At 41.4% G+C, this 22,158-nt stretch overlaps 1 protein-coding gene across 5 annotated transcripts in view; it reads left to right on the forward strand.

The window, feature by feature from the left end:
* MYO6 (myosin VI) overlaps positions 1 to 22,158 on the forward strand; it is a 254,132-nt gene that overhangs the window by 164,896 nt on the left and 67,078 nt on the right. For all 5 annotated transcript variants that reach the window (XM_044290290.1, XM_044290291.1, XM_044290292.1 and 2 more), the window contains exons 19-24: positions 817 to 855; positions 4,172 to 4,265; positions 10,442 to 10,572; positions 10,740 to 10,817; positions 12,642 to 12,771; positions 19,048 to 19,138. In XM_044290290.1, the coding sequence (XP_044146225.1) occupies positions 817 to 855; positions 4,172 to 4,265; positions 10,442 to 10,572; positions 10,740 to 10,817; positions 12,642 to 12,771; positions 19,048 to 19,138 (563 nt within the window). The remainder of the gene's footprint in view (positions 1 to 816; positions 856 to 4,171; positions 4,266 to 10,441; positions 10,573 to 10,739; positions 10,818 to 12,641; positions 12,772 to 19,047; positions 19,139 to 22,158) is intronic.

The raw sequence follows: 22,158 nt of genomic DNA on the forward strand, positions 1-22,158 counted from the left end.
CAAAGGTGCTGTCAAAAATGAAAGGAGGAATTCGATTGGGTGCTATGGGCAACTAAGCCCGTTCTACTTTACACCAGTTTGTAAAAAATCTACCATAGTATGCACATATATACGCTTTCTCGTTCTTCTTGTATAAGGATCATAATTGTCCTATCAAATTGGTCATCCTGGCATTATATTCATGTATCAGGAAGCCAGCACTATAGGTCCCTCACATTTAGCGGCGCGCGGCAGCATATGGTGTTGTGACAAGTCAGATACTAATGGTAAGATAAATGGGCATCATCAGGAAACGGCGCTTCCCCTGTAACGCTGATCTATGGGGATTGCTTCATCAGATCTTACCACGATTGTACCAGTACTACAGCTGCCTCTCCAGAGTAACAGTACACTGTGCAGATGTGTTCGGACCCCAAATCCTAATGACTTAGCCATTCCCATTTCCCTGGCACATTGTGAGCACTGCTATGTCCCTGTTTCCTCCAGAGCGTTGGGTTTCATTGTTACAATTCTCCCTATCTGTGTCTGTCTTCTGTGTAGTGATTCTATGCTTTCTTTCCAGAGCATAGTTGTAAGTTCAGCTATTCAGCCCTTAAATAGTGAGTAGCACATCCTGCATTCTACGTCACCGTTTCTTTATCGCCAGCTTTTGTAATCTCGTTTTTTGACTGCTCACCCGTATGTTTAACGCCATCTAAAAAAGATGCACTGCGGACTGTTAATGCATGCACTTTGTCACCGTGCTGCATGCGTGTATCGTGTACCCCCCTGCAGCCCCCGGTGCTGTGTGTAATGTGTTTTGTCTGTTTCTTACAGACCCAGCTGAATCTGTTACTTGAAAAACTTCGAAGCACGGTAAGAAAATGTCTTCTTTTCCGTATATTCTAATGGCACCATTTACTGCGCTGGTGAAATTATACATTTTCTTGCTTTTCCTGCTCACAACCACGTTTCCGCCTGCCAAGTGTTACTGTGCCCTGCTAACATGATTTGATAATGTCTTTAGAAGCTTGATAATCTGCCAGCAATGTCTCTATGAATACACTAGTAACGCTGATAAGCGGCTCCACCGGATAAGCTTAAAGTGTGTGCTGTGCAGTACAGTGTGACATCAGCCTACGCAGAGATTTGCAGAGGAGTGTTGAAGCCATATTCCTCCATATATTTGTTAAAGGGGCTAGCTGATAATGTATATTGATTACCTATCCTCTGGATAGGTCATCAATATCCGATCGGCAGGGGTTTGACACCTGGGACTCCCGCTGATCAGCTGTTATAAGAGACCAGCGCACTGTGACCCTCTGCAGCCTCTTCCTAGGCCACGGATCAGCAACCTCCGGCACTCCAGTCGTTCTAAAACTACAACTCCCAGAATCCTCCTTTCACTTTTGTGGGAGTTACAAGAACAGCCAAGAAAGTGTGCATGCTGGTAGTTGTAGTTTCACAGCAACTGTAGTGCTGAAGGTTTCTGATCCCTGTCCTAGGCCATGTGATGTCATCTGTCACACGGCTTAAATGCCAGTGAATGGGGCTGAGCTGCAGTACCAAGCACAGCCACTAGGCAATGTACGGTGCTTAGCTTGGAAAGCTGGCGGAGCCGGCTGTGCTCACCAAAGCTCCCTGAAACAGCTGATCGGCGGGTTGCAGGTCTTGGACCACTGCCGATGTGATAATGATGACCTATCCTGAGGATAGGTCATCATTATCTTAACCTGGATAACCGCTTTAACTTGTGTAGTAAAGTCAGAGAAGTATTTCTCTACAAGAGATCACAATTTGGTTCTCTCCCAGAAGAAAATGGTCTCTCAAGATATGAAATCTACTTTTTATATGTATATCCTATTATTTCCATAGTTATTTTTTAGAGGAATTGTTGCTCCTGAGTGGGAAATTGTGTTGGGATGGGAATGAGGGTAGATTTGCATTTCAGGAGCAAGCACGCCTATAGTTTGGAAGAACTGATGGATACGGCCGAGTTCGCACTAACATTGTGGCTTTGGTTTATAATGGAAGCTACAGCACTCTCTGTATCTGTACGTAGTCTCATTCTGATGTAGAACGACTATCAGCAGTGCTCAATAGACCCCCATTGAGTTCCATCTTGGTGTTCTTCACTTTGACTCGAAGAATAGCACTGCTTGCAATACTATTCTTTCTGTCACATCCGATGAGCCTGCCAAACACAGCCTAAGATTTTGAATAACAGAATAGGACAAACTCAGGGGCATAGTTATGTACATTTTGTTTCATGTAAGCAATAAATGTTACTTAAAAATATACATTTTAGGACCTATGTTCCCCGATAATTTGGGTATTTGTGCTTTAATTTAAACTGGTGCAGTGATTCATGGATGGATGGATGAAAGGCGTAAAGAGAATCTGTCACCTGTACACATCCCCTGGTTTCAGCGGTCTGTCACTCTTTAGCTAGCAGTCAGTATTTTTTATTTTTTTAGTACTGACATGCCGAACCTCACAGCGAGTGCGAGCTCTGCGAGAGAGATGAGTCAGATGACACTTACTGGCCCAGTCATGGTCAGGTGGGGGGAGTCAGAGTCTCATCTGACTCATCTCCCTTGCAGTGCTGTGGGGTTCAACGTGTCAGTACTATAAAACTACAAACTGTCAGCTCAAAAGTGACAAACCACTGACATCAGCGTGCCTGTCACTATACTATGCTGCCCTCGGTGCCTATTTAAAGAGGACCTGTGACATCCCACATATATCTGTTTTAGCAACTATTTGCGTTCCACTTGTAATGGCAATTCTGAAGCATCTATTCTTATGGCTCTGCTACACTATTCCTTTGTTATTCCTTCTACAAGTTATGAATGAATTGCTAGCAGTTTTCAGTGAAGGTCCAGATGGGTGTTACCAGTAGGGGGTGTGTCCCTGCACAGTGACATCCAATGAGAGCCACCAGTGCACGGACATCCCCCAACTGGTAACACCCATCGAGACCTTCATTGCAAACTTTTTGCAATTTGTTCATAGCTTCTAGAAAGAATAATTTAGTTATTGGAAGTAGTCACTAAAGCGGACATGTGAGAAGACATTACAGGTCCTCTTTAAGGTCAGATTAAGTGAATGGCATCATATATACACCCTTCACATAGCACAGATGTATTGTCATGTACAGAGATGTAGGGGGCTTCAGAAGGGATATCAGCCTTAAAGGGGTTCTCCGGGCTCTTAATATTGATGACCTATCCTCAGATCAGCCGGGGTCTGCCACCCCAGCCGATCAGCTGTATGATCGTCCTGCACATGTCCTGTCTCTCTTCCTGCTCGCTGCTGCTATGTCTGTGGCAAGCAGGAAAAGAGAAGGGAGAGGGCATGTGCGCACCGCGCGGGCATTCCCTTCATACAGCTGATCGTCGGGGGTGCCGGATCCCCGTCGAGCTGATATTGATGAACTATCCTGAGGTTAGGTCATCAATATTAAAAGCCTGGAGAACCCCTTTAAAAGCTCTTGTGTTGGCACACCATGTAGTAAGCAAACACTTGAAGTCCTGAAATGTATGGGGGACGCTATAAGCTGCAGGATACTGGCATAGTAGGGATTACTTTTCAGCAAGAGCGATGCTTAAATGCTTTCATCGCAGTTCAATAAATCCAGTTCAATAATCATTTCCCACTTACTAAATACAAAAACATCCCGGCTTTCATGCTTTTTCCATCCTCTACAGAGGATTTTCTTGAATCAAGCTTTGAAGAAACATAGCTTCTTTTTTCCTACCATACCAAAGCATCCAGAGAAAAGTTTTAGAGTTATATAATATTCAAAGTGTGAGTGACCCCTTGTATTCTGTCCAAGGACATGTGCCATCTTCTTACATTGGTAACTCTTTGCCAAGTGGGATGATCAATAAAGACATTAGAATGTGAAGGACATCCATTCACTCTTTGTGGTACCAGTATGCATTAGTACAATGGTCTTGTATCTCTCCTATCTCTGAACCGGCGCTCCGAAGATCATTATCATTGGGAGCGGAGAAGAAAGCTGAAGACCTACATTACTGCACTATGCTAAGCAGTTTAGTAATCACTTTTGGTTTTGGTGACTTTTCATTTTGCAGTGTGATGACCCAGTTCTCACTTTGTTTATTGCTTGCTGCGGCCATAAAATCACGGTGTAGTTATACAACATTATCTACCGGATTTCCCACAGGGATCCAGCTTCATCCGTTGTATCAAGCCCAATTTGAAAATGACAAGTCATCAGTTTGAAGGAGCGCAAATTCTGTCTCAGCTTCAGTGTTCAGGTAATGATTCGTTTCATTCTCTATTATCTTATGATTTTATTTTTAGAACCTACAAGAACAGCACAATAGCCAGAAGTAAAATGCATACATAAATGCAGATGCATAGAAAACATATGGCGCCTATGAACGAGCTGTACCATACATAATACAAGACCATAATCTAGCAGTAGGCAAAGTCATTTTATCCTATGGGAACGGAGAGGAGCATAAAGCGAGCTTTTGTAAATCTATTCAGATGATGAAAGAGATAACAGTGTCAGGCTACTGTCACACTAGTGACACGGACCTCCGGCAGGCTGTTCCGTTGGGTGAACAGCCTGTCAGATCCGTCCTGCCGCTCCGTCCCCATTGACTATAATGGGGATGGGGCGGAGTTCCGGCGAGGCAAAGCAGCGCGCGACGAGAGGCTGCCGGAATAAAACTATGACATGTCCGACATTTATTCCGGCAGCCTCTTGCCGTGCCTTGCCGGAACTTGGGGACGGAACGGCAGTCCAGAGACACACGGTCACTAGCGGCAGGACGGATCCGACAGGCTGTTCACTGACGGAACAGCCTGTCGGAGGTCCGTGCCGCTAGTGTCAAAGTAGCCTCAATGACGGGAATATATAACACTTGTTCCAAATCAGTGCCCCGTATAAATGTGCCACCCATCACCCGACAAACAAGCAAATGTTCATTCGATGAATGATCACATCTTTTATGCAGTACTAAAAATCTTTGTCTGGATTTTCTGCTCACAAATGAACATGGTAGGGGAAAGAACAATCCTAGTAACAATCGTTTGTTCCCATATAGCACAATGATTGCTGCATGTAAATGCAGTATCGAGTGCCCATCGATATGTATAATTAAAGAGGACCTTTCATGGGTCCAGACTTTATGAAATAACTAGCCGGATATGTAGGGCATCGTGCAGGGATGTAATAGCGCCACTCTGTTCGCCCGCTGTGCCCCTGTTCACTTCTGACGCTTGGTATGCTAATGAATAGTATTGGTACAGGGAGGAGGAGACTGCCCTGTTTCTCAACGTCTCCTTCTCCCTGGCTGTAGCGCGGTCCAATCGCAGCGGGGAGTGTCATAGCCAGGGAGAAGAAAAAAAGCTCACCTTCTCCCTGGCTGTGTCGCTCTCCGCTGTGTTTGGACCGCGCTACAGCCAGGGAGAAGAAGCCGCCCATTGTTTAATCTTTTGCTCCTGAGGAAGTTTTTTTTTTTATGTACACCCCGAAACGCGTCGAGCCCTATTGAATAAAGAAAATGAAGATGAGCCTGGTCTGGATGTGTGCGGACTTCGACCTCTGATATATCATAAACGAACCTGGCTGGGGGATATTGTCTCAGGTATTGTAATACCATACCTGTTTGACATTCCCCCAGTGAAGTGAGTAAGAATCAAATAGTTTCACATTGCATGTCCATTCAAAAATTGGCGTGATTTCTTTAAGTGACCTTGGCCGGGGGGGTACTGTCTTAGGCAAATGCATGCCGGTTTGACAGCCCCTCAGTGAAGTGAGTAGGAATGCTCACAGTTTTGATGCTTTTTATAATGCAAATTTGCGACATTTTACAGATTTTTTTATTATTAATGTTTGTGAGGATGAGGCGCTTTCTTGTGTAACTTTAAATTAATTAAGAAGGTCAAGACTATTATAGACCGAAAATCTTACACGTATTTTTTCCTGTGATGATCTAAGCGTTTAGCCTGGTGCTAAAGCTACTTTTTAGCAGCCTCCCCTATTGTGGTTGTTTATACTTTCTGTGTTTTTTCTTTCCAATAATTGAGAAATAGTCCCATCACCGTTGGCGCCCTGTGAGTGGGATACCTTTTGTGCAAAGGTTCTCTAATCTCCTTCTTTTTTCCTTTTTTTCTTCTTTTGTCATTGAGAAACAGGGCAGTCTCCTTCAATAATATCAGTCATGGCGGATCCGTCTTGCACCTCAAACCAGGACGCACTGAAAAACGCTGCTTGCATCGCTTTTGTGTGCGTCATGGGAACGCAATGAAACGTAACAGAATGCATTCTGGGGCACTCCGTTCCCTTCAGTTCAGTTTTGTCCCCATTGACCATGAATGGGGACAAAGCGGAAGCGTTTTCCTCCTCTATTGACACCCTATGACAGATCTCAATTGCAGAATGTGAAAGTAGCCTTAAACTGTTAACTGTCATCTATCCATATTATTTGTATATTTTACATCATTTTAGTTCTGATTTTCTTTTATCTTCTCCAATGGCAACTTTAAGCCCTTTGATGCCTTAGATTTAGCTGTGAAAGTTGGCAATGTACGGGATGTGATTAATTTCAGGGCGTCCCTCTCTGAGTAAATTGATTCATGGTTAACATTCTCTCCTACGCGCTGCGGAATGAAATAATACCTTTTCCTGAGGAAAGCTGCTTGGCATTGCAGTCGCTGTCCGCAGACTGCATCGTGGCTCACTGTCGCATTCCCTCTACAGGATTTGTTTCACTTTAGTTAAGCTGCAGATGAGGGATGACATCAAAAGGAATAATACTCGGGCACCAAGCAATTTATTTCCTTACCGTTCACCTGCATTTGAATTTCAGCTTCATAGCAAAGTCATTTCTGTTGATTTTCACAATTTTAAGCTTGCGGGGAGTATTCTTTAGGTGTTCCGATCACCTTCACTAATTAGACTCTCCGAGGCGCTTTAATTAAAAGGAAATTTTTCGGTGATATGTTGTTCTGATTTCTTCTTGCTAGTTTGATCAAGGGGACCACCCCTAATCCCAAAACCTCAGCATGTAATGTACCTTTTCATTTGAAGTCTGAATTGTACTTGGTACAGGTATTTTACCTTTTTATTGCTGCTTTTAGTCTTAGTATCTGGGCCCATGCCAGGAAAAGCTACAAAATGTACAACTTCTCTTCACGGTTTTGTTTGACATGTTTACGAGGTTCGTTAAAAGCTCGTCTAAGAAGGGAAAGTAGTGATGATGGGAACAATGGTGATCGTAACAATGGACCCCGTGTGAATGAAGGAGATAAACCTTGAAACTACTGTTTATCTTTTATGTTCTGCGAATATTGGGCCACAAAAATCATTATTGGGAACAAGATTGAGAAAAGTAAATGCCTCTCCTGGCGCCGTATCTGTGTATAATAATACATTGCTGCCTACATCTTATGACAATGGTTGTTAATCAGTGGTGTGAAAAGTCATCTATGCCTGTATTACACAGGCCGATTGAGCAAGCGATTGTCAAGAGGGAAGTGTTCCCTCCCTGCAATCAGTGCTAGCTAGCGGAGGAGACAGCGATTTCCTTTGCATCTTGGGGAGGAGCGATCAGTATGCCATTGCTCATCCCCCTACTGTCTAGAAAATAGGGGAGTAGATATAAAACTGCATGAGCCAGTCACCAGCCGATATTGTTGTGTGTCATCAGTGTAGAGATGGTACTGGAAACCAAATCTGCTGATGGTCTGTCCAATTGGGGCTGTGTAGAGAGAGAAGAGGAGAGGACCAAAGACTGAACCCTGAGGAACCCCAACAGCAAGAGGGAGAGGAGAAGTGGTGGAGCCAGCGAATGATACACTGAAAGAGCGGTCAGAGAGACAGCAGTGTCCTTTAGGCCGATAGATAGGAGAATGGTGAGTAGGAGATGGTGGTCTACGGTGTCGAAAGCTGCAGAGTAGTCACCATTGCATTTTGCTGTCAGGAAGTCATTTGTCACTTTGGTGAGGGCAGATTCTGTCAAATGTAGGGTGTGGAAACCAGATTGTAAGGGATCAATGAGAGAGGGAACAGAGATAGTAGATGAGGGGAGAGTAGACCAGACACTCCAGGAGTTTAGAAATGATGGGAAGATTGGACACTGGTCTGTAGTTGCTTGTACAATAATGTAAAGTAAAGCGCTGCAGAATATGTTGGCTATATGTGTAAAGTAAATAATAAATTGTGCTGTAAGCCACATACTGTTCGAGAGCCGCAGGTTTGAGGCCTCTGCCATACACGGACATGCAGACACCTGCTTATAGTCTAACCGTAATTGTCCTTATGTGACGAAGCGAAAAAATCCACATAGATTTCATGTCTCAGGGTAGATGGCTTTTGCTTGTACCAAAGAAATTTCTGTGACATCTTTGACATCTTAACTTTTCAAAAAGCATATGTAAGCAAGGCAAGGAAACCTGCTGCGGCTGCACTCATCATTGTCAGCAGGGCATTTGACTTATTGATCATGCATCAGTTCCTATGAGATGTAGGCCACATGATAGTGCGCACAGAACAATTTCTACATGAGATTTTTCTAACTTGTTCAGTAAAGTAGAATTTTGGAAGTGCTTCTCTGGTATATATAATTGTGGCTAACTAATATGATAAGCTGATTCTTTTTGTCAAACCAGGAGCTTACACCAGGAACATTTAGACGTCAGTGTCGGAGTGACTGTCTTAACGCGTTCCCTGTCATGCAGTTCACCTAAGCACCTGTTAGACTGCCAAAACCCAACCCTGTCAGATGGAGAAGCAGCTTGCTTCACTTTCAGCCAGCAATTAAATATGAGACAACCTGAAGCATTGGCAACTTGTGCAGTGTGTGACGTTGCTCTCTGGGACTATCTGTAGCAGAATGTGCTGTGTTCTAGTCTTATTGACTTTGTGGAAAAAACATATCCTTTGTTCTTCAATGAACAGTATGTTTGCGTTGGACTTAAAGGGGTTTTCCAGGACTACAAAAAGATGGCTGCTTTGTCGCCAAAAACAGCACCACAGCCGTCCACAGGTTGTGTGTGGTATTGCAACTCGGCTCCTTTTGAAGTGAATGGTGCTGAGCTGTAATACCACACGCAACCTGTGGACAGGTGTGGTACTGTTTTGGGAGAAAGTAGCCATCTTTTTGTAGTTCTGGAAAACCCCTTTAAGTCCATTGCAAACAGACTGTTGAGCTATCTGTTTGCAGTTAAGCAATAACGTATCCCGTATCTGAAATATAACTTTGCTACTAGATGCTAGTGTAGAGGTCTGCACAAATGGGTTGTCAGGATCTTCTTTTTACAGTGGGCCGTAAGTATCCAATATCGACAAACCGGTAAATGCGCCTAGAAAGTAATACAACAAATATATGTCAGTAGTAAGAATTATTGGTGCATATTTATTGTGCATGCAAAATGGTCGACTAGACTCCATAAACACACATGTTCTATCATCAAACTGAGTCTGTATAGCCAACAAGTCCCAAAAATATAATAATGTTTATTAAACGCAATAAAATAAAACAAAACTACAACAGGGCTGAAAAGTGGGTCACATGGTAAGGTGGCAAGTTTAACATCAGGGCACACAGTACATAATAAAGATGGAAGTCACTACAATATATGTTGTGGTTTGACTGGAGCAAAACCTATGATGAAAATGTGATATAAGCCCAAAGTAATACAAATTATGGAAATAATAGTTTATCGAAGTGGGTGCAATACACAACAACTGGTATATAACTGCCAGGCTGTAGCAACTTGGCATTGTAATGGGCATGCCTGTTTACCGTTTCATGAAAGGATAGAGACAATCCGCCTACTATACAGGAGGTAACAAATAGCCTTTGTGTAACTACCTATGGAACCAGTACATACCCATGATGTCACAGGGACCAGAAGTGGTCATGCCACAGAAAATAAATCAACTTTGTAATATATTTGTCCCAAACCTTTAGTTCCCTTTGAGAGCTACTCTGTGGCCGGTTGTGAAGTGCATGGATTTGGTACAGATCCATAATGTCAGTACAGCCACAGGGATTCTCACATCTCCAATGGGCCCATAAGTGGTCAGGTCATGAAGAATCTACCAACTTTGTAATATAGTATATTTTGTTCCAAACCTTTATTTCTATTTGTTTTTTGAGAGCTGCCCCCTGCTGGTTGTGGCCAGATGTAACCATTCTAGCCACCGCTCGGCACATACTTGACCTGCTACCAGTGCATCATATTGGAGCTCATCTCGTGGCTGCCTCCTATATTAGCAGATCTGTTAGGAATTGCACCAATGTGCTCTCATAGTTTTGAAAGTGAATCCATCAAAATGTACATTTATGGATATTACTGTTACCTGGGAAGTGGCTTTTAACTTTGTTTTTTTCATCGATTGAATTTTTTTCTATTTTGCAGATTGCTTCTAATACAAACTCAAGTTTATGAAATAAATGTGTATTTTTCCCCCCAGGAATGGTATCTGTCCTGGACCTTATGCAGGGGGGCTTCCCATCCCGGGCCTCGTTCCATGAACTCTATAACATGTACAAGAAGTATATGCCAGAGAAGATGTCTCGTCTAGACCCCAGACTTTTCTGCAAGGTATATCTCTTATGGCAGAGCCATTTTAATTGTAAGAATAATTCTTTTCATGCTGTGTAAAATCATCTGCTAAAACTGCTCATGTTTTAATAATGTATTGTTCGCTTTGAAGACTATTTTAAGGGTTATAAATTCAAGCCTATTAATGTGCTTCTTTTATGTTACAGGCTCTGTTTAAAGCCTTGGGCTTAAATGAAAATGATTACAAATTTGGATTAACTAAGGTGTTTTTCAGGCCTGGCAAGGTAAGTGTCTACTGTCTGAATAGAATGATAACAGGGTGAGACTTGCAATCATATGATGTATTATTCAGCTCATATTATTAACCTTTCTTTCCTTTTACCCTTGAATATCAGTGTGCTTGTTGATGTGTATGGAACATCATCACTCTTTATGAAGGTGCATTGAGATCTTCTATACATTGACACACCAAGCCACTTTACATACCAGTGAGAGTGGATTTTTTACACGCAAAAGGAGTGTTATATATATTTTTATTTTTATTTGCTATAGTAAAGGTTTTCCAACCTTAGTTCTATAGTCAGAAAAATATAACAACTAACAAATATGCAAAATGCACAGTAGCTCTACATATAGTGTAACTTGCAAAATACGAGTGCTTTAGTGTTGAAAGGAAGGAAGACATTTTACAAGTTCTGGTTACTGCAAGTAGGATATTCTGCAGTAGTGGGTTCGGGTTACACCCTTGTTTATTTGTGAGGCGGTATTCAATTACTAATCAGTAAAAACATCTGCAGGTAACAAGCTAGCCAACAGCCAAGGAACGTAGCTTTAGTATGATTAGGACCCACAATGCAGCTGAAACCCCGTCATCATGTGGGTTGGATTGGGTCTCAAATTAACATTATTTTGACTATTAAAGCGTACCAAGTTTGCATAATGGCTGTGCTTCTTTGTACAACCATAACTGTGAAGAAATTGTTATTTTTGGGGATTCCTGATGTTATATTCAGCCAGTATTCCCTGTATCGGCTGCACAGCTAGATGCATTTCACTGAGAAGCAGGGGGCTTATACCGGCACTGTACTGCTGTGACGTCCTTTCCTTTACGTCCGACTATGTTAGTTTTCTTCTAGGGAGCTCACAGAACAGATAAAGGGGGATAAGTCACACTTAGAGAAAGGCAGGAGGCTCCTGTGTTGTTCAGAAGGAGTTGTTTTTATCAGACTTACAATCTCAACTAGGTCTGACAACGCCCCACTTCCTCTCAGCCATCTTCTGTGTCTGTTTCCAGGGATGGCTCTTGTCTGACAATAGGCAGTGGACTCAAACTAAGGTGGAAGTGAGACCCCTAGTGGATATGCCTTTACAGTTTTTTTCAGGTGGATTCAGGCAGATTTTTTTTAAATTAAGCGATTTAGAAATTTGCTAGTTAAACCATTCAATAAAATTGTGTGAAAGTATAGTGACTCTTTAATGACCACATGTGAACCGCTTGGCCATTAACTGCTTGTAATTGCAATACATTTGGGAACTGCACTGATTTGTATGTTGGTGCAGTTTTAGCCATACTTCGGCCACTTCGAAGCCTGCCACATTTTATAAGGGACAGAATGGAATATGGTAAATGTATGTATATGACATTGCTGTTTTAGGTAATTACAGCTTATTACATCATTAAAAGGGTTGTCAGGGGCCTGAAAAAGGGGAATGGCCAGTCACATTGTATGCAGTTAAAAAAAACAAAACAAAAAAAAACTTTAATGTTCTCTGGTTGGCCTTGTTCATCTCCATCCCCACTTTGCTGGAAGTGTAACACTCTGACTCCCTATATATCACTGTTGCAGGCATGGCACATGACTGCTGAGGTACTCATTGGCTTGAAGCAGTGATGTGCAGAGTGTAAACACGTAATCCCGCTTCTGGCCAAAGGCAGCTGGGATGACCAGAGCAGTTTTTTTTTTTCTCTTATTCACAGTGTCCAGAAATGCATACAGAACGAACTACAAATCGATAAATATGATGGGAAATTATCATCTTCATTAACGCTCCTCTTTTATTCTTTCCTTGTACTGAGAGTTTTCTGTGCCTTTTTATTTTTATTTTAGTTTGCCGAATTTGATCAGATCATGAAGTCTGATCCAGATCATTTAGCCGAACTGATAAAGCGTGTCAATCACTGGCTTATCTGCAGCCGCTGGAAGAAGGTCCAGTGGTGTGCACTTTCCGTCATAAAATGTAAGTGGATTATTGTTTGGTGAGGCATAAAATGTGCATTCATAAGGTTAACTTTTTCCATTTGTATTCAGAGTCATGGAAATGTTGAAACAGTATTTTATTTCCTAATCCTTACTAGATTGTGTAAAGTCTTGAGCGGTGCCCTTTGTGCTTCTACTCATGCCAGTACATAATGTATAAGTGCGCACTGTAGTAGCCACACAGAAAACTTTTTACCTTATTAAAGCGGCATACTAGGCTAGAATTACAATATGTGATGTCTGTTGTTAGGCCCTATGCTCATGACCTTATTTGCAGTCTGCATCCAATCCGCATTTTTTAAAATAAAAAATATGACATATGGAGTTCATGGCGGAGATTTATTAAGACACACATTTTCTATGCCGGTCTATACACGCCTTATGACTAGGATTAAATCTATTCCAACTCATAGCTGGTGTAGGTTTCAGTCATCATATATGGCAGAAAACTGGCATAAATGATGTATCTGCTGGGGCCGATGGCCCTGCCTACACCACTCCCATTTTTAAGAAAGTGGCGAGGGCAATGTGGAGACGGCATTTGCCTCACAATGTAGTGCAAATGCCAATTAAAAGGTCAAAACCCCAGTTTTTTATGCTAGACTTTTTTTTATGCCAGTTTCTTGGCTTATGGGAATGATAAATCTCCCTCTGTGTGAAAATATTTTATTTTATTGTATGTAGTGCAATGTTGCGACACAGTTTAAGCAGACCTATTAACTTTTCTCAACCTCTTTAAAGAGTACCTTTTTTCCAATTTTTGATATGTCATAGGGACATATCAGAAGTGTTGATCGGCAGAAAATCTATTGAGTTTGTCTACAGTCTCGCGCTCAGCAGAGAGGAGAAGCTGCGCTCGGCTGAGTGCTTCTGACCCTCGTTCTAACGATCGGAGGGGGTTTCGGAGCTAGAACCCCTGCCGATCGACGCAAAAATTTTAGTTACTCTTTAAGATCATGTTATTTAAAGGAGTTCTCTAGCGGGAAAAAGTTTGGAAAGGACTTCCGCCCCTGCCATTCCAACACACAGATTCCCTGCTAGCCTCTACTTCCTGGTCCCTCATGACCCCCAAGAAATACCAGCTCATCCAGTCTCTCTCTATTTAAATGGTAAAAAAGAAGGTAACCCATTCTTCCCACTAATGGGTGTGATTTTCTCTCGGTCAGATTAGTGTAGTACTGTATGGCCGTGGCTTTTACACTGCAATCAGGAGGACATCTGAAAAGGTTAATTAAAATAATTCTGACAATTATAGCAGATTTTGGATGCAGAAGACAACTGTAAAGGTTTTACAGTTGAATGACCAACTCTTCTAGTGGCACATACTGCATGAAAATGACAGTATGTAGAGAACAGGCGTATTTATCTAGGATATATAGTGTATTGGTTACAGTAGGTATTTTTTACGCCTTCCCACACTGTACCATATTAGTATGTCATGGCAGGAAGATAGTTCCTGCAAGCTTCCATTCTAATGCAGACCTGTGCCCGCATCATCACTTGTCGGCAGGGGCGGATTATGTGCATCATAGGCCTGGTACTGTTTCCTGAACTTGGGGCCCCTTTCCTCTATTTATCAATGACCCCCCCCCCCCCCCTATCAAAATGGTGGATTACTATTGATCCTTCTCCTCACACATGCCCAGCACACCGTGTGTTTGAAACATCAAAATAGTGGATTACTATTGATCCTTCTCCTCACACATGCCCAGCCCACCATGTGTTTGAAACATCAAAATGGTGGATCACTATTGATCCTTCTCCAAAAACAGCCGCCGGAGGTCTTCATCGGGCTGTTGCCTGTTCCCGGTGACCGCATTTCTTTCAGACCGGCTTGTGGGACAGGCACAGGTAAGGGCTACCTGTGCATCGCCGGACTTGAGTTAAGATGGCAGCCCGCATGTGTTCGCCGGCGAACTGGCCATCACTGCACCTCACACATTCCCAGCCCAGCAGACCAAGTGTTTGAACATCAAAATGGTGGATTACTATTGATCCTTCTCCTCACACATACCCAGCCCAGCCCACCGTGTGTTTGAACATCAAAATGGTGGATTATTAATCCTTCTCTTCACAGGTGCCCAGCCCAGCACACAGAGTGTTTGAAAATTAAAATGGTGGATTATTAATCCCTGTATCATACAGGGATTAATAATCCACCATTTTGATGTTCAAAAACTTGGTGACCGCCAGGGCTGCAGAGTGCATGAGCTGTCGGGTCTTTCACAGACCTCAATCAGCTCTGCTCTGAGGCTGTACAGCGCTGTATAGTGCTGTAAAGCCTCTCTGGGGGGTGTATTTCCCCAGTAACTGGGGCTACTATGTTAGCCCCAGTTACAGGAGAAATCAATAGTGGAAAATGTTAAAAAGTTAAATGTCCCCCAGAGGTCTTGTATGACCTTATGGGGGACGAAAAGTGTAAAAAAAAAAAAAAGTAAGGAATAAAAAAAGTTAAAAATAGAATTTTTTTTATAAAATGATTCCCTACATAAGAAAATTGCTCAAAAAATAAAAAAAACTATAGCTCCCAGACCATGGATACATTAATTATTTTTTTTTTCAAAAATGCTATTATTAAAGTGTTTAAGTGAAAAAAATAAAATAAAATACATATTAGGTATCGCCGCGTCCGTAACAACCAGCTCTATAACAATATCATGACCTAACCCCTCGGGTGAACACCGTAATAAAAATAAAAACGGTGTAAAAGAAAAAAAAGCCATTATTGTCACCTTACATCACAGAAAGTGCAACACCAAGTAATCAAAAAGGCGTATGTCCCACAAAATGGTACCAATAAAACTGTCACCTCATTCCGCAAAAAATAAGCCCCTACATAAGAAAATCGCTCAAAAAATAAAAACATGGACACATTGAAACATAATTTTTTGGTTTCAAAAATGCTATTGTTGTGTAAAACTTAAATAAAAAAAAGTATACATATTAGCTATCGCCACATCCGTATCAATCTGCTCTATAAAAATGTTACATGACCTAACCACTGAGATGAACGCTGTAAAAAAAAAATAATAAAAAAAACTGTGCTAAAACAACCAGTTTTTTGGTCACCTTGCCCCATAAAGTGTTATGATGAATTATCAAAAAATCATATGTACCCAAAAATAGTACCAATAAAACTGGCACCTTAATCCCCTAGTTTCCAAAATGGGGTCACTTTTTGGGAGTTTCTACTGGGTGCATCCGGGGGGCTTCAAATGGGACATGGCATCTAAAAACCAGTTCAGCAAAATCTGCCTTCCAAAAACCATGCAGCGCTCCTTTTCTTCTGCTCCCTGCCATGCTCCCTTACATCAGTTTACGACCACATGTGGGGTGTTTCTGTAAACCGCACAATCAGGGTAATAAATATCGAGTTTTGTTTGGCTGTTAACCTTCGATGTGTTAAAGAAAAAAATGGAAAATCTGCCCAAAAAGTGAAATTTAAAAATTTGATCTCCATTTTCACTTTAATCTTTAATTCTTGTGGAACGCCTAAAGGATTAACAAAGTCTGTAAAATCATTTTTAAGTAACTTGAGGGGTGTAGTTTCTACAATAGGGTCATTTATAGGGGTATCCCCTATGTAAGCCCCACAAAGTGACTTCAGACCTGAACTGGTCCTTAAAAAGTGGGTTTTGGTAATTTTCTTAATTTTAAGAATTCCTTCTAAAATTTACATCCTAAAAAAATGACATTTCCAAAATAATGCCAATGTAAAGTAGACATATGGGAAATGTTAATAATAAATATTTTATGAGGTATCACTTTCTGTTTTAAAAGCAAAGAAATAAAAATTTAGAAAATTTCAAATTTTTCAACATTTTTGGTAAATTTGGGATTTTTTCATAGAATGTGTCGGCAGATAAGAACCATTTGGCCGATCTAGTCTGCCCAATATACTGAATACTATTAATAGCCCCTGACCCTATCTTATATGAAGGATGGCCTTATGCCTATCCCATGCATGCTTAAACTCCTTCACTGTATTTGCAGCTGCCACTTCTGCAGGAAGGCTATTCCATGCATCCACTACTCTCTCAGTAAAGTAATACTTTCTGATATTACTTTTATAAATAAAGGTGAAATATATTGACTCAAATTTATGACTATCATGAAGTACAATGTGTCACGAGAAAACAATCTCTGAATTACTTGGATAAGTATCTGCAGGTGTGAAAGTAGCCTTACCCGCATTATTTTTAGGCTATAAAAAGCCAAATAAAATTGCACAGCATGCTGCACTGGTAAAATACCCGACTGCCTGAAGGAAAGCTTATGAAGACCCCCATTATAGTCATTGGGCATAGTACTGGTAAAAACAAAGACATACAGGGAAGAGGGACCTATTTGGACCCAGCTGCAACCTCCCCACTCCCTGTAGTTACCCAGTCGTAGGATGGGTGCCAGGCTGGAAGATGATACATGTGCCTCACATATTTAGCAGAATACAGTTTCATTATTCTGAACTGAATATTACTTAATATTGGGAATGCTCTTGTCATCTGCATTTTCCATGCTAAAATCCTCCTGTACTTCTGCAGCCAGCAGTCACGAAAACCTTAGCCAACCACTAAATATGATTAGCGTGCCTTGGGCCTTTGCGGTGTATTGATATGCAGGAATTGGAAGCACCTTGGTGCTCTTCCCTTACAGCTGCAAAAGAACGGAGCTGCTGGCATTGTCCTTTATGTTCTCCAGACTGTCTGTGCTGGCCATGGTTTCCTATGTGCTTGTGTTATTTTTGCCTCATTAAGTCATTTTTAGATCTCGAAGATTCCAAAGTAATCATTTGGTTATACTGGAGGAGAACTTGTAAAGCAACGACTGAAATAAGAACATTTCCACGCAAATGTTCTGCACAGAAAAAGTCAATTCTGCGCCTCCGCTTTTTTTTTTATTTTTTATTATGGATTCCTGAGAACTAATAAAAGCTGTTATTTTATTCCGCTTTGAAAGTGCTGAATGGTTTTAATTTCCATTTATTTTCTGTTCTGTCCCAGCGCTGATATTATAGCTGTTAATGTACACACACCCATACAGCACAGCACTTAATGCGTATATCTGTGGACTATATTTAGTGTGTTCTGTATGGATCTCCCTGTGTGAATAAACACCTGTAGTTCAAGGACTCCAGTACGTGTTCAGCATTTTTTCAGGGTTAAATTAAAATCTGTGGACTGTATTTAGTGCGTTCTGTATGGATCTCCCTGTGTGAATAAACACCTGTAGTTCAAGGACTCCAGTACATGTGTTCAGCATTTTATCAGGGTTAAATAAAAAAAAAAGCTATGTATTGTTTGTCAATGTGGAAAGATTTATTTATTCTAGATTTGCTGAAACGGCTCATCCTCTCCCTGCAGCAGTTGAATCTTCATCCATCAATGTGGGGGCACGTCACTGCTACAGCCAATCACAGGCCGCAGCGGTGATCTGCTCCCCTTGCGTCATGTGACCAGTTGTCATTGAGAGCAGGTCACTGCTGCAGCCTGTGATTGGCTGCAGTGGTCACGTAACAGCTCCACCCACACATCACCACCACTGATGTTAATTTCAGAACTGAAACCAAACTCAACGTCTGGGAGCAGTTAGTACCACCTAGGGTCGGCCTCTGATGGTCTTGGATAACCTGTTTAAGGGAGAAACTGCAAGAATTTTTTTTTAAATGTTTGTGTATTTTTTCAATGTTTATTGTCACTTTAATATGGAAAATGCATTTATATATTAAAATCTGACATATACTTATGCAATACACTATCAGTTTGTTTATAGGTTTAACCTACGTAGAAGGTGTTACCTCACATCAAAAAATTATCACCTATCCACAGGATAAATGTATTATCACTGGGATCCCCATGAGTACTAGAACAGGGATCCCGAGCCCCCTTTTGGGAGGAATTTGAAAGATCCTCAAACATCCACCCAGCCTCAATGTCTATGGGACAGACAGAGATAGTAGTATGCTGTAATCTGCTATCTCTCAGTTTGATCAACTTTGAATGGAGCAGTAGGGTGCATGCACGTTGACTGCTCCATTCCAATACCTCTGTAGAGCACTCAAGTCCCTTGTTCTAGTGATCGGTGGGTCCCAGTGGTCGGAATCCAACCAGTCATACATTTATCACCTGTTTTCTGGATAGTTGATATGTTTGCAGTGGGATCACCTCTTTACAAATGGTCTTTACTGTAACATGTACTTATGAATTCAATTATAATATACTTATTGCAAATAACTACTTTTCTGTTTTTTCTTTTGAAGTGAAAAATAAAATTAAATATCGGGCCTCTGCCTGCATTAAAATGCAAAAGACCATTCGGATGTGGCTCTGCAGAAAGAAGCACAAACCACGGTAAGAATGAAGACTGCATACATAATCAAATCCATTTTCTCCTTCACCGATCACACAATTCCTAGTTTGTGTTCTTCCTTTTTACTGTTAGTCTGTACTCACAATCACGGATTGATTTTCAGACACGTAGAACTGTTATCCTCAACAGGTGTTCAATACCTATGTGTAATGAGACGCCCATTACGGACTTGTAGATTGAGCAATTCATCCCAATCAGTTGGCAGATTGAATGATATGTTTCCTTTTGGAAACGAGATAAACCCAACGCTGCCATCATCTTGTTTTTACATTTTAACAACTACTTTTATTGGCACAGATGTCATTCCTTTTGCGGAGCAGCCACCGGATACATTTCTGTCTGCATTACGTCTATTGTGATTCCTAAAATTAACCATGATAAGGAAGTGCTAGACATTTGTCATCCTTTCAGTATTTTATATTAATCTGTTTTCCGTGTTATTTCAAAGCTGCCAATAGTCCAAAGTCAGAGCAATGCTGCCACTACCTTGTTACCAGTTCTGAACCCCCATCCTGAGACTTCCACAGGCCGATTCACAGTGGTGCTCAGTGCAATAAAAGTAATTATTATAAAGTCCCAACATAAGATCAATCACGGCACTCACCGATACTTAGCAATGTAGTCCACATGGCATGTTTAATCCAAACGTAGATTTGCCAATGGCCAGTTATCCCCATGTTAATAACACTTTGTGCTTGCTGTGAATCCATCGAAGTAATGAAGAGGTGCCAGGCTCTAAAGAGAGGACATGATGTTAGAGACAGCGGACAGTCACTGGTATTCTGTAACTATATAGTTGGGTATCGTCAGCATATAGGTGCTACTGGAGTCCAAACCTGCTGATAGTCTGTCCAGTAGGGGCTGTGTAGAGAGAAAAGAGGAGTGGATCTAAAATGGAACCCTGAGGAACCCCAAGAAGAAGAAGAGGAGGGGAGGTAGATCTAGCAAATGACACACTGAAAGAGCAGCGAGAGAGAGAAGAAAACCAAGAGAGAACGGAGTCCATAAGGTTGATAGATTGGATCATGGTGTGGTGAGGAGTAGATGGTGGTAATACAATGTGAAATGCTGCAGAGAGATCAAGAAGAATTAGTGAAGAGTAGTCACAGTTGAATTTAGTTCTCCGGAGGTCATTGGTTATTTTGGTGAGGGCAGTTTTTCTAGAATGTAGGATGTGAAAACCAGATTGTAACAGATCAAGGAGTTAGCAAAGAGATAGTGGATGAATTGAGAGTAGACCAGTCGCTCCAGGAGTTTAGATGTGAAGGGCAGATTAGAAACAAGTCAAGAGAATGTATATTTATTTATTTTTTTAATAATGGGGTTATGACCATGTTTGAAAGAAGAGGGGAAGATAGCAGAAGAGAGAGATTGAAGATTTTGCTTAGATGAGTGGGCACAGCCTGGGAGAGAAACTGGAGGAGGTGTGAAGAATAGTGTCACTAGTGCATGTGGTAGGACGAGAATAAGAGAGGACCCTGGAGACTACTTGTTCTGTGACTCTGTTGAACGCGGAGAGTGAGCCAGGGGAGATGTGGGTGGGAAACAGATCAATGGGAGCTGATTTCCTGCTGGATATTTAAAATTTTGCATTGATGTTTGTAGGAAATAAAGGCTAGCCTGTTTTGTCTGATCCCTCAGAAAAAATATTGTGGCACAGATTGTTAAACTACCGAATGATACCATGATAGGAATGTTTCAGAGTAGGCCCAGATTTACTAATCCTAAAGATGGAATAAATTTAGGCTGTTTAGACCCGCACCAGGATTATCAAAGTGGATGACGATGAACCTGGTGCAGGGATAGACACTTTTCTCTCTGACTGTATACCAACTATTGGTTGGCTTACTTTGAGACAGATTTTTATGCCAGAATTGGGATGCAATTTTGGTCCAAAATGCCGCATCTTGGGCGCTGCCCTTTTCCCACGAATCCCTGCCCTTTTCTACTAAGCCCTGCACCCTTGTCGAATATGTTGAAAGAAAAGTATAGAAAACCTAGATACACAACATTGTACCAATTTGCACCACTTTTTTAGACCGCTTTTTAGTACAAACACATTAGTTAAACATGGCATTGCAGCTTGCTGCATATGGAACTTTGTAGCTGCAGAGTGCCCATTCTAACCTCTTTCCATATCTGAAAGTGCCTGCATTGGGCACATGAGCTTCAGACTGGACCAATGAGCTGTGTAAGAAGCTGTCCTGATTTGGTGAATCACCTTCTCTTTTACATCCTATAAATTATAAATGGGTGAGTGCATGTGGGAAAATCCAACAAAGGCTGTGTGATCATCTTTACATATTCTGCTGTGAACCTTGGATCCTCCCATTCATGGGGATGCTACATTTAGATATGTCCTTTAACTAAACATTGTTGGAGACCAGTTACTCTTTCATGACAACTGTATTCCCTAATAAAAGTAGCCTCCTTCAGAAATTGTTAAGGAATGGTTTTGAGGTACATGACAAAGAGTTTGAGCTGTTGACTTGGCCTCCAATTTCATCATATCTCAGTCTGATCAATCATCTGTGTGATGTGCTGGGAAAACAATACTGTTCCATGGAGGCCCCAACTTACAACTTACAGGATCTGCTTCTAATATGTTTGTGCCAGACAGGGCACCTTCAGAGATCTTGTGGGATCCATGCTTTTGAAGGTCTGAGCTGTTTTGGTGCCATGAGAAAGTCCTACGGGTAATTAAAATGTTATGGCATATAGGTATAGCTATCGAGAGGTGGAAATATTTACTTAGATACAGTGTGTGCTTGGGCATATACAGGTCCTTCTCAAAAAATTAGCATATTGTGATAAAGTTCATTATTTTCTGTAATGTACTGATAAACATTAGACTTTCATATATTTTAGATTCATTACACACCAACTGAAGTAGTTCAAGCCTTTTATTGTTTTAATATTGATGATTTTGGCATGCAGCTCATGAAAACCCAAAATTCCTATCTCAAAAAATTAGCATATCATGAAAAGGTTCTCTAAACGA

Source organism: Bufo gargarizans, chromosome 4 (assembly GCF_014858855.1).
Source record: "Bufo gargarizans isolate SCDJY-AF-19 chromosome 4, ASM1485885v1, whole genome shotgun sequence".
Classification (NCBI taxonomy): domain Eukaryota; kingdom Metazoa; phylum Chordata; class Amphibia; order Anura; family Bufonidae; genus Bufo; species Bufo gargarizans.